This window comes from Neohortaea acidophila (assembly GCF_010093505.1).
Source record: "Neohortaea acidophila strain CBS 113389 unplaced genomic scaffold BDY17scaffold_1, whole genome shotgun sequence".
Lineage (NCBI taxonomy): Eukaryota > Fungi > Ascomycota > Dothideomycetes > Mycosphaerellales > Teratosphaeriaceae > Neohortaea > Neohortaea acidophila.
In genome coordinates this window covers 478,897-493,844 of record NW_022985510.1, presented here as the reverse complement: position 1 = coordinate 493,844, position 14,948 = coordinate 478,897, and the positions used below count along the sequence as shown (strand labels likewise).

The 14,948-nt window shown below is 56.9% G+C and overlaps 6 protein-coding genes across 6 annotated transcripts; 4 read left to right on the top strand and 2 right to left on the bottom strand.

The window, feature by feature from the left end:
* Nucleotides 1-141: 141 nt before the first annotated feature.
* Nucleotides 142-897, top strand: BDY17DRAFT_288498 (ubiquitin-related domain-containing protein). Its single transcript, XM_033732198.1, has 4 exons — nucleotides 142-237; nucleotides 292-363; nucleotides 419-699; nucleotides 764-897. Exons 1-4 carry the CDS (start codon nucleotides 216-218, stop codon nucleotides 851-853), a joined length of 465 nt encoding a protein of 154 aa, XP_033593759.1. The 5' UTR covers nucleotides 142-215; the 3' UTR covers nucleotides 854-897.
* On the bottom strand, nucleotides 898-2,104 carry BDY17DRAFT_341984 (RNA polymerase). The gene is made up of 3 exons (XM_033738003.1): nucleotides 1,982-2,104; nucleotides 1,870-1,921; nucleotides 898-1,794 (listed from the first exon to the last, which is right to left on the bottom strand). Exons 1-3 carry the CDS (start codon nucleotides 2,008-2,010, stop codon nucleotides 1,186-1,188), a joined length of 690 nt encoding a protein of 229 aa, XP_033593758.1. The 5' UTR covers nucleotides 2,011-2,104; the 3' UTR covers nucleotides 898-1,185.
* Nucleotides 2,105-2,381: 277 nt separating this feature from the next.
* On the top strand, nucleotides 2,382-5,626 carry BDY17DRAFT_319748 (vacuolar protein 14 C-terminal Fig4p binding-domain-containing protein; the record flags this gene model as incomplete). The annotated part of the gene is made up of 2 exons (XM_033736327.1): nucleotides 2,382-2,449; nucleotides 2,542-5,626. The coding sequence occupies 2 exons, from the start codon at nucleotides 2,382-2,384 to the stop codon at nucleotides 5,624-5,626; spliced, it is 3,153 nt and encodes a 1,050-aa protein (XP_033593757.1).
* Nucleotides 5,627-5,792: 166 nt separating this feature from the next.
* Nucleotides 5,793-8,741, bottom strand: BDY17DRAFT_244516 (PRP1 splicing factor, N-terminal-domain-containing protein; the record flags this gene model as incomplete). The annotated part of the gene is made up of 2 exons (XM_033730542.1): nucleotides 5,793-8,259; nucleotides 8,380-8,741. 2 exons carry the CDS (start codon nucleotides 8,739-8,741, stop codon nucleotides 5,793-5,795), a joined length of 2,829 nt encoding a protein of 942 aa, XP_033593756.1.
* Nucleotides 8,742-8,951: 210 nt separating this feature from the next.
* Nucleotides 8,952-12,036, top strand: BDY17DRAFT_288490 (uncharacterized protein). The gene is made up of 4 exons (XM_033732197.1): nucleotides 8,952-9,776; nucleotides 9,833-10,010; nucleotides 10,064-11,218; nucleotides 11,275-12,036. The coding sequence occupies exons 1-4, from the start codon at nucleotides 9,261-9,263 to the stop codon at nucleotides 11,862-11,864; spliced, it is 2,439 nt and encodes an 812-aa protein (XP_033593755.1). The 5' UTR covers nucleotides 8,952-9,260; the 3' UTR covers nucleotides 11,865-12,036.
* Nucleotides 12,037-12,408: 372 nt separating this feature from the next.
* On the top strand, nucleotides 12,409-14,727 carry BDY17DRAFT_244969 (uncharacterized protein; the record flags this gene model as incomplete). The annotated part of the gene is made up of 5 exons (XM_033730585.1): nucleotides 12,409-12,545; nucleotides 12,606-12,984; nucleotides 13,040-13,535; nucleotides 13,586-14,283; nucleotides 14,347-14,727. 5 exons carry the CDS (start codon nucleotides 12,409-12,411, stop codon nucleotides 14,725-14,727), a joined length of 2,091 nt encoding a protein of 696 aa, XP_033593754.1.
* Between the last annotated feature and the right edge of the window lie 221 nt (nucleotides 14,728-14,948).

Genomic DNA, 14,948 nt, shown 5'->3' with positions numbered 1-14,948 from the left:
AACGCTCCTTCCCTCTGTCGCAAGCGCTGCAGCGGCTCGTCCCGCGCCTGCATCCGCGGGCATCGGCGAAAAGTTCTGGCTTCGCCGATGTTCTTGGCGCTGGCCACTCCCGCACACCACTTTTACAAATCCCGCTTTCACCGCATCTTGTCTTCGACCTTCATCCGCTCCATTTGTTGAGGAAGGCATCGGCATCGCACGCTGCCTAGACAAAGATGCAGATCTTCGTCAAGACCCGTATGTTGTCCGTATGCGCGAGATGTTGATGAGTCGGTACTGATGAAGGAACAGTGACGGGCAAGACCATCACCCTTGAGGTGGAGTCGTCCGATACCATCGACAATGTCAAGTCCAAGATCCAGGGTCAGTCTCGTCCATGTTTGGCGGCCTAGCAACTCGTCCCCTGACATTCTCGCAGACAAGGAGGGCATCCCACCCGACCAGCAGCGCCTGATCTTCGCCGGCAAGCAACTCGAAGACGGCCGCACCCTCTCCGACTACAACATCCAGAAGGAGTCGACTCTTCACCTCGTGCTCCGTCTGCGTGGCGGTGGCAAGAAGCGCAAGAAGAAGGTGTACACCACGCCCAAGAAGATCAAGCATAAGCGCAAGAAGACCAAGTTGGCTGTGCTCAAGTACTACAAGGTCGACGGCGATGGCAAGATTGAGCGTTTGAGGAGGGAGTGTCCCGCTGAGATGGTGAGTGCGCGAGTGCGCTTCATTTGAGGTTGAAGTGTGAAGTAGATGCTAACAAGATCTCCAGTGCGGTGCCGGTATCTTCATGGCGGCCATGCACAACCGTCAATACTGCGGTCGCTGCCACCTGACCTACGTCTTCGACGACCCGAAGTAAAAGGCTTGATGGTGGGAACAGTTGTTGAGATAGCTATGTAACTACTCAGAAACATCAGCTTTCCTGACAAACCAGAGCCTCGTGCACGTCTCATATCTTCACGCAATCTTGACCCTTGTGTTCACATCACTGTAGAGCACCTGCAGTCTTAATATCGGGTTCAGAGCGTGCAAGTGTTTTGTGACAAGGTGTAATGACCTGTAAGCCCTTTGAGGCGCGACTGGAACACGAAGTTGACATCGTGGTCACTCACAACCTCATCTTTTACCACACCCCCCAACGCCTCGCTATGCATGCCTGATAAAACGTACGTGAACTGCCCGTTACACGCATCATATCGCCCACCGATAACTAGCATATCTCCCCGCCGTCTCACTCTTGCGAATGATCTTGACCACCTGCCCTCTCCTCAACCCCAAATACTTCGCCATCGGATCGTCCACGCGGATGCGCGGCAACTGCGTCTCCTTCAGCCGATACCTCTCCAGCAGACTCCTCTTCTCCTCCGGACTAAGCAGGAGATGCTTCGGCACCAGCTCATGCCGGGAGATATTCACCAGCAGGTCCTCCTCGCGGAAAATCTCCATAATGGTAGGCAGGAGCGAAGGGATAATTTTCAGCGCGCTCGACGTCGGCGCCGACGCCGTTACAAAGATGCCGGTGTAGTAGTTCTTTTCGCTGAGCAGCTGCGCGAAGGCCTTGATGTCTTTGATGCCGATGTTGGCGCTGCCGGAGAATTCGACGTGCACAGTGCCGATTTGGGGCTCGGGGCCGTCGGACTGGCCGGCTCGGGGGAGGGGTGTGTAGCGTTTGAGCATCGCTTCCGCCGGTCGCGCGGTGAAGGCCATTTTGGTTCGCTGGGGTGCGCCGGTCTCGTCGGTGTATTGTTGGCGGAAGCTGTCGAGGGAGATGTTGCATTCTTCTTCGGTGAGTTCGTAGCCCTAGATCATCGTGAATGGTTAGAATGGCGCGGGAGATGGAAAGGCGGCATATAGAAGAGGGGTGTCGAGACGTACGCGATCAGCACACATCTGTTTCGTGGTGCGGACTATGCGCCAGAGCCTCGAACTGCGCGCAGAGGAGATCAGCAGGTGCGGATTGTGCAAGTCGTGAAGGCGGAAATCTTACACTTCGCGGTCATTCTCGTTGGCCGCCATGTCCGCAACGTGCTGCGCCTTTCAGCGTACGAAGAGGGGGGCAATGCGTCGGTTGCGAGGTGGCGGACGGGTGCAAGACAAAAGGTCTTCGAAGCCGTGCAGATGGAGGGAAAGTTTCCATTCACATGCGCCGCTGCCTCAAGGAAGCTTCACCGCCTTGGCGGCAGAAAAAGGTGGGATGTGGGTTGTTACGACGACTGGGCACGCTGACCTCTCAAGCAACTTCCCGGCCTCCGTCTCTCACACGACATCTGTTTCTCATGCTCCTTGTGGCGTGTTTCAATTGAACGTGTATCCGCTCGTAATTCCAGCTTCACGCCTGGTGCTGCATCACAGGCAATGCCCGCTACATCCACTCCGGCATCGACACGATGGAACCCAGTATCCAGCGTCTGCTCAGTGATAAACTCTACGACAAACGCAAGACTGGTGCTTTAGAGTATGTGCTTGATCTAGACGGAATTCCCCCTGCTCTCTTCCTCCGTCAATCTGATCAGAGGGGCATGTTATCTAATTGAAATCACCCGCCAGACTTGAAGCCTCCATTCGCAATGCAGTAGCAGAGCAGCACACGGAGCGCATCCCCAAGATCCTCCGCCAGCTCGTCCACGACTACGCCTACGCAGTCCACCAGCCTCACGCCCGCAATGGAGGTCTCATCGGCCTCGCCGCCGCAGCCATTGCGCTCGGCTCCTCCGTCTCCCCCTACCTCTCTCTCATCGTCCCTCCCGTGTTGGCCTGCTTTTCCGACCAAGATGCTCGAGTTCGATACTATGCGTGCGAGTCGATGTATAATATTGCGAAGGTGGCCAAGGGCGAAATCCTCATCTACTTCAACGACGTCTTCGATGCCTTGTGCAAGCTGGCTGCCGATACGGAGCTGAGCGTGAAGAATGGTGCGGAACTGCTGGATCGACTGGTGAAGGACATTGTCAGCGAGAGTGCGGCAACCTACGCGAGTATCGTCGTCGATCCCGCCGCACTCCAGGATGAGACGCTGGCCGATGATGAAGAAGAGACGGGAACATCATCAGCGGGGCAACAGACGGCATTCAGCCTGCCGAGATTCATTCCGCTGCTGACGGAGCGTATCAACGTGATGAATCCCTTCACCAGGACATTTCTGGTCTCTTGGATCACTCTTCTCGACTCCATCCCCGATCTTGAGCTCGTCGTCTATCTTCCCAGCTTCCTTGGCGGACTGCTGAAGTTCCTTAGCGATCCCAATCAAGATGTCCACACCACTACAAAGGTCGCGCTGGATAGATTTCTTGCCGAGATCAAGAAGATTGCTGCGGTCAAGAAGGGCATTGCGGAAAATCGGCGGAGCAGAGAGCTCTTGAGGAATGCCAGTGCCGAATCTGTGGCGGTGGAGAGTCCAACGATGAGTGAGAAGGCCGAGAGGGAGGACCATGATGAGGATCAGAAACCCAGTTCTCCGGCACAATTTGAATCCCTGCCTACCGATGTGGAAGAGAAAGGCGCCACGGATGGAGAATCGTCTGTAACCGCCGCAGAAGGCCAGCAAGACGATGCAGACGAAGATGAGGACGACGACGAGGACGAACTCAACGATGCTGGCGTGGACGAGCACGACTTTGAAGGAGAGTGGATCCCCGGTCAGGACGTCACCATCGACTATCAAAAGATCCTCGACATCCTCCTCAACTTTCTCGCCCACTCATCTTCCAACGCCAACTCCTCGCCTCAGTCCCACTCCTCCGGATCGAGCGAGCGCGAGATTCAAACCACCACTCTCCGATGGATCGAAAGCTTCCTCAACATTTGTCCAGAAGACATCCTAGTCTTCACCCCGAGGCTACTGGCGCAAGTCTTACCAGCATTGAGCTCTGATGTGGAGAAGGTGCAAGCAGCGGCGAGTCGGGTCAATGAAAAGTTGACGTCTCTGGTAATGGACTTGCCTGCTGAGCCAAATCATACCAGCATAGATGGAGGGCCGGTTGATCAAACAGCGGGGAGCGCGGGGAGTCCTCAGTCATTCGGAGGGATGCCGGCAGGCGCAGTGACAGCTCCGGGCGGTACGAAAGGCGTCAACGGGATCGACAAGCCTTCGTCAAACATTCCCCTTCCTCCAAAGCCAGCGACGTTGAGAAGCCAAACAAGTCCCGAGCGGATTCAGTCTCTCTCGCCAGCCCAGGATGTGCCGGCCCCTGAAACACCAACAACGGCAGATTCAGCTGAGGCCGCACCAAATGGAGATCATTCCGCTCGGACAGATCTCGACTACGAAGCGGCTGTCAACGCTCTGACCAAGCAGTTCTTGCATTCACACGAAGCCACGCGAGTAGCCGCGCTGGCCTGGCTGATCATGCTCCATCGTAAATCGCCCCGTCGGATCCTCGCAATCCAAGATGCCACCTTCCCCGCTCTCCTCAAAACCCTCAGCGATCCCGCAGAGGCCGTGGTCACCCGCGACTTGCTGCTCCTCTCTCAAATCAGCAAGAGCAGCGATGACAGCTATTTCTCGTCGTTCATGGTCAACCTCCTTAAGCTCTTCAGTAACGATCGCCGGCTCCTGGAAACGCGGGGAAACCTCATCATCCGCCAACTATGCCTCAGCTTGTCGGCGGAGAAAATTTACCGCACGCTCGCCGACTGCCTCGAGCGCGAAGAGTACAGCGAGGACATCGAGTTCGCGTCAATCATGGTTCAGATGCTAAACAATAATCTCATCACCGCACCAGAATTGCAAGACCTCCGCAAACGCCTCCGCAACCTCGACACAAGAGAAGGCCAGACCTTCTTCACCGTCCTCTTCCGCGCCTGGTGCGTCAACGCCGTCGCCACCTTCTCCATCTGCCTGCTCGCTCAGGCTTACGAGCAGGCTTACCACCTCCTGCAGATCTTCGCCGAGCTGGAAATGACCGTCACCATGCTCATTCAAATCGACAAGCTCGTGCAGCTGCTCGAGTCGCCCGTATTCACCTACCTGCGCATGCAGCTCCTCGAACCCGAGCGCTACCCGCACTTGTACAAGTGTCTGTACGGGGTGTTGATGCTGCTTCCGCAGAGTTCCGCGTTCGCCGCACTGAAGAACCGCCTCAATAGTGTGAGCGCTATTGGCTACCTGCATATTGCCCCTCGCGGTGGAGCCGGAGGTGGCGTGTCTGGCTCAACAGGTTCAACAAGCAGCGCGGTGTCGACTTTCGAACGGCAGAATCGGTTGAAGGGCAGGGAAGAGGGCACGATCCGGTGGACGGAGTTGCTGGAGAAGTTCAAGGCGACGCAGGAGAAGTTGCGGCGCGCGCAGCGGCGCTTGCTGGTCGGCGATGAGGATGAAGAGGAAGAGGAGCGGATTGAGGCTGCGAGGGCAGAGGGGAAGAGAGGAGGGGAGTATGTGCTTGCAAGTGCGGTGGGCAGTGCTGGGTTGAACAGTGGTACTGGTAGCAGTGGCGCGCCGCGAACCGTGTCGGCGCAGAGCTATCATGGGCAATCTTCGTTGCAGCTCGGCGTGGCTGCTTCGCAGGCTGGTCGGGATGCGAAGGGCAAGGAGGCGGGCGGTGGGCAGGCAAGTGGTGGGAAGGCGAAGAGTGGATTTAGTCACTTGGGGCGGTTGGCGGCGGCGGGGAGGAAGAAGGAGAGGAAGGACAAGTGAGGGACCTGATACATCGCATGGATTGGGACGGATTGTATTGGCACTGCGGTTTGAGCGAGGTGTTACGGGGAAAAGCGTATTGGCAATTTTAGTGCTCTCGTTAATAGGATGTACACATTCGTATGGAATCCACGACTGACATCGAATGTCGAGCGACTCATCACCATCAAGCGTTCAACAGCGCCGCAACCTTCTTCAACACCTCCTCAACCCCCAACCCCTCGTTCTCCGGCGCCTTGCGCACCGCCTGCCACACCTCGCCATGCTTCGGCTCGTTGAGCACACACTTACTCACCACCTCCCCTCGCTTCTCCGCCGTGCCATGCTGTAGCAGAAACTTGTACCACCAAGCCCACGTATCGCCCCAGTCGGGATCGAGCACGGCGGCCTTCTGGAACCACGTGTCGGCTTTCTCCAACTTGCGCTCCGCCCAGAAGATGCGCGCGGCGGAGACGAAGAGGATCGGGTCGTTCTCCACTTTCTGGATGGCTTCGAGGATGCGCGGTTTGCGCTGGGTGCGCGCTTCCAGGCGCCAGATGCGCTCGCTCCAGACCAGGCCGGAGGTGGGGCATTCTTGCAGCGCTTGCGCCATCTTCTGGTTTGCGGCGGGGATGTTTTTCGCGCGGTGCTCGAGGCGCACGCTTTCGGTCCAGAGCTCGGGGGTTTTGGGGATGGCGAGGCGGGCGCGGTCGAGGATGGAGCGCGCTTTGACGAGCACGCCCATTTTCTCTTCTAGGCGCGCGGCGAGCAGCCAGAGGGGGACGCTTTGCGGGCAGGCGCGCGTGCCGGTGTTGTAGGCTTCTTTGGCTTGCGGGAGCATGTTCTTGGATTCGTAGATCTGGCCCTTTTGCATCCACAGCTTCGCTGTTTTGGGGTAGACTTGTAGGGCGTGGTTGACGAGCTCGAGGGCGCGCTCGTTGTCGTTGATGCGGCGCTCGTAGGCGACGGATTTCATCCAGACACGATCGGTGCCGGCGGAGTCGCGCGCTGCGGAGAGGAGATGTCTGGCTTGGTCGATCTCGCCATTGTCGGCTTCGAGTTTCACTGCGGCGAGCCAGATGTCCTCGTTACCTTGGTTCTGCTCAAAGGCGCGGCCTAGCACCTTGCGCGCTTCGTCGAGGTCTCCGCCTTCCCACTTCTCGCGCGCCAGCTGCATCCACAGGACATCGCTGTTCGGGCAGCTCTTGACGGACTCTTCCAGGAGTGCCCACAGTGCCGTCTTGGTCCCGTGCTGCCGCTCCAGATCTGCTGCTGCAAGCCAGACACTACTCCGGTTATAGAACACTTTGAGCGCATACGCGTAGATGGCGCGAGCGGTTTCGTAACGCCCACGGCCAATGCAGCCTTTTGCATCATCGAGCCAAATCTGCTTCCGATCATCATCTTCGTCCAACCCCCAGCCGAGAGTATTCTGAATGATGGCCTGACACGTTAGCGGGGCGCCTTCCTCCTCACAAATTTCGGCTTGAGTGATCCAGTCTTCCCGCTTCAGCATAGCGGATTCTCGTGCCAGCGCTTTGACAGCGCGTTCCATGACTTTGGTGGCCATGCTCGTTTGGCCGATCTGTTCTTGTAACCGAGCTGCAGCTATCCAGATTTCGAAGCTAGCAGGCACAGCCTTGCGTGCTTTATTGAGGACGACTTGAGCTTGTTCCGGGGTCTCCAAACGAGCCAATGCGAGCCAGAGTTCCACGGAGAGGGGGATAATCTCGGTTGCTTTTGCGAGGAGCAGACGTGCATCGTCGGGGTTCTCTTCGAGGTTAACGGCTTCCTTCCATATCGCGACGGACTGCGGAATGTGGTCCAAGGCTTTTCGCAGAACTCTCTTCCTCGAGGCCGGGATGGTCTCAAGTTTCATGGCTTCGATCCATAGACGCACGGAGCGATCGTTGTTCTCAATTGCCTGGGCGGCAATGATGCGGGCGTTTTGGTTGTCATTCAGGCGTATGCTCTCCAGCCACACATCTTCATTCTTCGGACACATCTCTGTGCCCCGTCTCATGACATTCCGTGCTGCCACAATCTTGCCCGCCAGCTCCTCCAAACGGGCGGCAGCGATCCAGCCCGGCCCGTGTCTGGGATTTGTCTTGATGACCGACTCCAGCAAGATTCTTGCTCGTTTGATGTCACCGACGTTGTATTCGCCGGCTTTGATTTCGGTCTTTGTGAGAGAAGTGAGGTATCCTTTGGGATCGATGCTGGTAGATGTCCCTGCTACGGAGTCCGAGGCAGAAGCGGCCTGCGATTGCGCTGCTTGATCGAGCCGCACTTTCAACACCTTGTCTCTCGCCGCACCGATGTCGGCAAAGTTGGTAATGGTGCCGTTCGCTTGCTCGTTCGCGCTACCATTCGGCGCATCGGTGGCCATGCCATCCTCTTGTATCTCCGTATTCAGCTGCGTACTGTCTCTTGCACCCGCAAGCACACTGTCGGGCACCGCATAGAATCTGCGTTGGGCCTGCGCGGCTTGTTTCGTGCGGCGATTCTTGCCCGTCAAATCTCCGACTTCGGGTATGTTGGCCCAGTCTTCATCGGTCACGGTTCCGAGGGCACGTTTGAGATCGGCGAATTGTTGCTGGATCTTGGGGTTCTTGCGTTCGTAGTCTTCGCGCTCTTCGCGTTCTCGTGCTTCCCTGTTCACACGGGTAACGTCGGCATGTGTTCGCTGCGAGAAACGATGAACATGGTTGACCAAGTTGCAAAGATGGCAAGGGCAGGGAGGGCAGGGGGAACGAAGAAAGATGGAGACATACCTTCGAGCTTTTCTTCTCCGGTCCATACGCTCGTCGACAGCTTGGTATATCCTGTCGGCCTCATCATCATCGCGGTCGTAGTTGCCAGTCGCAAACAAGCCCTCCTCGTTCTCGGCATCGACAAACTGATCCTCTTCAGGCTCGTCGTCGGCCTTTTTCTTGCCCACACCGTAGGCAGTGGGAGGGGCATTCCCAAGGGCGGCAGCACGCTTGGCAAGCGCTTCTTTGATTTGTTCTTCGCTAGGTCCTTCTCTTGCAGGCCCGAGATCTGATCTGGTGGTGAAGCCCGTTGCACCACGCCCCAGACCGGCGACGTAGTTTTCCGGCGCTTGCTGCGACAGAAAGTCCTTCCGGCCGGACATAATGGGCGAAGGGAGCGGGTGTTGTGTGCGTGTTGTGTTTGTAAGAGGCGGGTGGTGATGGTGTAGAAAGAAGTTGATTGTGCACCTGAGTCGTGCGGTGAGTACCAAGCTTCTGCACGCGAGTCACGCCAAGATTAGGAAACAATCAAGCAACGGGCTTGAACGGGAAGGCGCGCGATTCCAGGCAGCAACGAGGGGCAAGTAGCCTGACCAACACCTCATTCGTTGACCTCCCATGCCCGTAGCTTAAAATACCTTGGGGTTTCAGGGCCGGCAGCGACGGCGCGGAGCCCTGACTAACCAACTGTCATCACGCGCCCACGCCCGGCAAGGCCTGCTTCCATCCCACGTTTCCGTTGCATGCCCGCCGTGCGCGACTTTCGGAGGTGACGTAAATCGTTGCGCGTGCCAGGCGCAGCCACCACGCCACACACACATCGAGAGGTGCAATAAAGCTGCCAGCCTTCTGTGCGGTTTCCCTTCACTCTCTCCACCCCATCAATCTCTCACATCATCACCATGGCGCCCTCCGAGCAGGAACTGCACCAACAGCTGTCCGCCGTGCTGCCCTTGGGCGACGACGAGGTGTCGCAGGTGCTAACCCAAGCCCGCTCCCTGCCCAGCGGCGAGGCCAGTGAATACCTCAGCTCGCTCGTCGGCGATTCTCCAGAGGCTCTGCGCTTCATTTCCTCCTTCAGCGAGTCGCGCTCCGCCTCTGCCAACGGGGAAAAAGCCGCGCTCGCCGCCCGCGACGCAGCCAGCATGCCTGCCGCCCAGCACAACCCCGCCTCTACCCAGACTTCCTACCCCGCCGACGTCAAAGCGCCGCCCGTCCACGACCACCACGATGAAAAGCGAGGTCTCGATGGTCCACCGGCATATGCGCCGCCACCTGGAAATCCTCCAGCAGGCGGCAACCCACCGGCTTTTGCTCCACCAAGCAGCGCCCCGCCCGCCAGTGCGACGAGCAGAGCCCGCGCGCGCCACCACACTAATCAAGTCATTGAAGCGGGCAAGGTGCGCGCACGTGATGAGGTAAGCTGGCAAGGACTACAGAGTAATGGCCAGAGCTAATCGTGTCCCGCGTGTAGCAAGAAATGCAGCAACAGCTGCAGAACCTGCAGTACCAGTACAACATCTACAACCCCGAAATCGAACCCGAACACGAGACCGATTACCCCTGCTCGTGCCCAATCCATCAGTACCAGGCGGCAAAGTACCGGCGATATGGGGTGCAAGAGCTGTGGTCCAAGGCGGTCATGTATCCAGGCAAGCCGCTCGCTCCCCGTTGAAAAAGCCGCCCCGCTAACTGTACGCAACAGGCGAGAAAGCCTATAATGACAACAAGTACAGCTACGGCGGTGTCTTCAGCAGCAACCCATACCGCATGCGAGTCATTTCTCCCTATGGCTGGGGCCAGACTAATTGGGGTGGCCCATTGACGCCCAAAGCCGGCTGGCACGAAAAATCCATCCATCAGACCATTTCCCTCAACAACGCTCTCAACAAGGAGGCCCAAGCAAGCGTGGACTCCAAAGAGCCCAGACACAGCATTTGGGATGACCATGCCCTGGATCGAGCCATGTCGAACATCGCTCTAGGCGAGAAAAAGAAGCCGCTAGCCGCCCCTCCCCCAGTGGACAATCGCGATGCCCGCGATGAAAAGGCCAGGCTCGAGAACAGGGAAAGTCTAGCACCTCCATCAAACGGAGCATCTAACGATCGACCGAAGACCTCGAAGTTAGCCAGCTTCAGGAAATCCATGGGAATCAAGTCCTCTGATGAGAGAGCCGTCAGCAAAGTCGAGAAGCAGGTTGGTCATGGCAACGCCCTTCGCGACCAGATTGTTGCCGAGGAGAACGGAAGATGGCCAGATGCGGAATGGCAGCAGATTGTTCTCACCTACCAAGACAAGGTCGGCATGACGAAGAAGATTGCCGAACTCCGAGCCCGGAGCCCCATCCAATACCTCCATCTCCTCCGCGCTGGCTACTTTGAGCCGATCCCTGTCGCCTGGGCAAATCAGGCTTCGAATCCGCTCAAGTTCAGCATCGAGTCTGCAGCTGGCTGGAGAGGCATTACCCCAGCCTGGCGTGGCTACGAAGATACGGCCGAGGAGCGACTCTACTGGGTGCTGAATCACCGTGAGAACCCAGAAGGTGCCACACTCACTCGTCTGAAACCCGATTTCATCTCCGAGTTGGAGATGGCGCGAGCGCGAATGGCAAAGGCTGTCCCTCCGCCACCGACCTATTTTGATGCGGCGGATACATGCCACACTCAGCATACCTCGGAGGGTTATTCGGCCCAGGTCCCGCCCGCCCCTTTCAGAGCCTACGACCGACCGGAGCAGGCTTCCGACGACACGATGATCCTCCTGGATGTGTCTGGCTCGATGGATTTCCAGCCGGTCAGACCTGTGTACGATCGATATCTCATCACTCGATACGAAAGAGGCACTCAGCCCAAGAACAAAGGTAAGCCGTGTTGCGCAGTGAAACAACAGCCAGCGCCAGACTAATTCGTGAAATAGACGTTGCGAAAGCGATCATCCGCCGCTTTACCGATGCCATGACTAACCATGACCATTCAAACACCGGCTACGATCTCGTCACCTTCTCGAACCGTTCAGAGTACATCGGCACCGTCAATCACGAGAACCTCGACCGCATGTGGCAGAAAGTGCACATCGGCGGCGGCACGCGCGTCATGACGGGCTGGCAGAAAGTCAAGGAGCTGCACTTCCAAAAACACTCCGAATCCGCCACCTACCATCCCATTTACGGCTGGCAAGCCGGCCCGCAAACGCCCATCCTCCGGATGTTGCTGCTGCTCGACGGTGAGGCGACAGACATGGATGAGTTCGAGCTCGACATCCTCTCGCTGTCGTGGGCGCATATCACCATCTTCCTCATCGGCGTGGAGGGCTGCCCGCATCATCATCGACATGCCAACGAACTGCAGCGTATCTCGGATGTGAACCACCATGTGTCGTTTGTCGATGCACAGGGCAACACACCTGAGCGCTTTGTGACGCACGAGCTGTTGAAGAGGCATTTGGGGTACGACATGAGCTATCAGGAATTCGAGGGGATTGAGGAATTGCCCGCATACACTGCATGATGACGGGTTGATGTTGTGGAAGCGATTGCACTCGTTATTGTCGCTGAATCGCGTGTTGTGTTTTTTCGAGCGATCCTCTTTGATTATGGTTCATACCCAGGTTCATTTCCTACATGCATTTCCTACAAAGGCACACCTCTTACCACATTCACTGTAAATTCTTCCGTGCTCGGAGTCGACGTCACGTGCGCGAAGATTTAGAGTTTGCCTGATGAAAATCCCAACTCGGCTCCTTCCCTTCTTGCCCGCGCCCGACCTTCGTCCGAGGAACCTCCTTCGCTATACCGCGCCTATAGCCCTGTCGAACAAACGTCGAGATGATGCACAAAACTGCGTAGGAGGAGTCTGCTGCTTGATCAACAAAATCGAACGCCCGTTGCTGGATCAGAATCCGCCGCAAACACGCCCGGCCGTGACAACGTGATCTCCTCGGCAGTATTACACTCGGCAATCCAGGCCTCCGTCGTCTACAACATTGCACACAGGTCCCACGATCGTATTGTTAGCAGCAATGGACGGAATGAACCACCCGTCGGATGCAGTCATGGACCCTCAGATCACAGGCCTCTCGACACCTTACCCGGACCTTCCCCCGCAGCAGGATGTTGATGATTTCCTGCGCAAGAAGCGCAAGGCGAGAGAACACAAGGCTTGCTACCCTTGTCGGCAGCGAAAAGTAAAGTATGTCAAGTCCCTGTTCGAATGCATTCTGCGTACTATATCGTACTGAACAACGACCAGATGCGACCTCTCGCGTCCGTGTCAGACTTGCCGCGATCGGGATCACCCAGAGCTCTGCAGTTATCATCCGCCCAACAAGCGACAGAGCGTCGATCCCGGTTCCTCCACAGCGCTCCCGAGACCTGATGAGAAGCCTTCCAGTCCGGGCTTCGTCACGCTCGGACGTGGCGAGTTTGATTTTCTCTGTCGTAAGCTGAATGCGCTGGAAGACTCCATTGCTAGCTTGCGGCGGGAAATGCGTCGGAACGAAAACGGAGACGAGTCATTCTTCCACGAGGGCGACACGAATGCTGCCTCCAATATTGATCCTGCTGTTCAAGATGCGCCGCATGAACTCAGTCACACTGATGTTCATGGCGTTCATATGAAGAATGTTGCTGTAAGTGTTCGACGGGGATATTTCAAATGTCTGATGTACTGAAGAGCTCTACTAGGGCGAATATGTGCATTTCGGAGGCGGATCTATACCTGGCATGCTGTACAATTTGCAGATGAACGAGGGCCGGGCGGAGCAACACCAGATCCTCGAGATGCTGGGCAAGAATGTTTTGCCGTTGTTCGGGCTGGACAACGAATCCGCCACATACCCTTTCGTGGACTTGTGGGGACTACCACACGGCTCTATTCCGCGCGCTCAGGAACTTGCAAAGGCCTTGCCGACCGACAGCCAGATTCTCAATCTCTTCCGATCTTACAAGGAAATGGGCTATGTCACCTTCCCCGGAATCGCTTCTCTGGAGCAGCTAGAGTCTGATATTGGCATGTTCCTGATGAGTAGGGCCACCCAGTCCATCCACGAAGGGGTCACTGAGCGGCAGATCTATGGTAAAAGCTATACTTGGCTGGCCTTGTTGTTCGCGGTGCTTGCTAGTGGTGCTCAGAATGGCAGTCTGCCGCGGAAAGAACGGGAGCTGACGTCCCAGGTGTACAGTGAGTATGCCGTCTTCCCCATGGACGAGCATCCAACTGACGATCAACAGTTTGCTGCGGATTCGAGTGTCTACGCTTCACAAATTTCCTTTCCAACTCGAATCTCGAAAGCATACAAACGTTGCTGGTCATCGGCAACGTCTTGATGAACAATTTGAATGCCGCAACCTCGTGGTCCATGCTGGGACTCACCATCAGACTCGCTCAAGGCTTGGGAATTCATCGTCCGAGTCCGCCGAACACCTCGACGGAATTTATCTTTGCCCGGTCGAAAGTGTGGTGGGCTATCATCTGGCAAGACAGCCTCTTGTCGATTACCTACGACCGTAACTCAGCTGCAGGCGCTCTAGAAGGAAGCACCATGCCGCCTCCACAGCACTTCGGACCAGTGGATCCTTATCACGCCGCAATGTACCAGGTCTCCCGCGTTGGCCTAGAGATCGTACGAGATCGTGCACGACCCCTGAACACCCGCGAGCAGATCGCGAGGATCACGGAGCACCGCGAGGCGCTTGCGAACATTATGCACGACGCTGCTGCCTATCTCCGCGACTCACGGCAGTGCACGACGTCAAGAGAGACGCTGGAGCACTGGGCCCTGTACTTGCACAGCTCGTACCACATGTCCGAACTCTGTCGGCCGGCGATCAGCGTTAACGCGGACACCGAATTGGCCAAAGCTTTCAAGCAGACGTGCATTGACAATCTCGCCAACACAGTCGAAGCTTTCCTAGGACTGAACAACATCGTGAGTTGTCACCACGGACCCAAATCCGCGTAGTGAATGCCTGTGCTAATCCTTGCTATCCAGACACCCGCCGCCCGCCAATCCTGGGCAGCGCTACAACGCGCCCTCAGCTCCGCCCTCCTCCTCGGCATCATCGGCGAGCACACCCGGAATGAACGCGCCCGACGCCTCGTGGACCGCTTCGCAAGCATCATGACCGGCATCCTGAACAACATCGACCCGCAGGAAATCTCCGCGCCGATTCAACGAGGCGTCGCCGCACTGTACGAACTTAGTTCCAAAGACGCCCGGGGCAAGGAGAGCGTGGTGGACGGTGTTGCAGCCGATCCGCATGCCTCTTCCATCATTACGCCTGCGAATTCGGATGGGACGCTGGAGGAGAATTCGCCGTATTCCGTCCTGAACAACATTCTGTGGGGCACGGCGAACGGGTCTTTGTTGTGAGGCTTGGAGCCTGGTAAGTACTGTACCTATCTAGACTTGAATGATATGCTGCTGTCGTTGCAGTTTGCAATGCACCTTCCCAAAATCGTCCACGGACAAGCGGAGCGCGATTGTTTCTATCCACGTGCGCCTTAGTCTCTCGCGACCGAGACGTGCTGGGCGAGTCGATGGTATAGAATTTGTGAACATTGAAGAAACGCGGCTCAGTGGCGTTTTCCTTT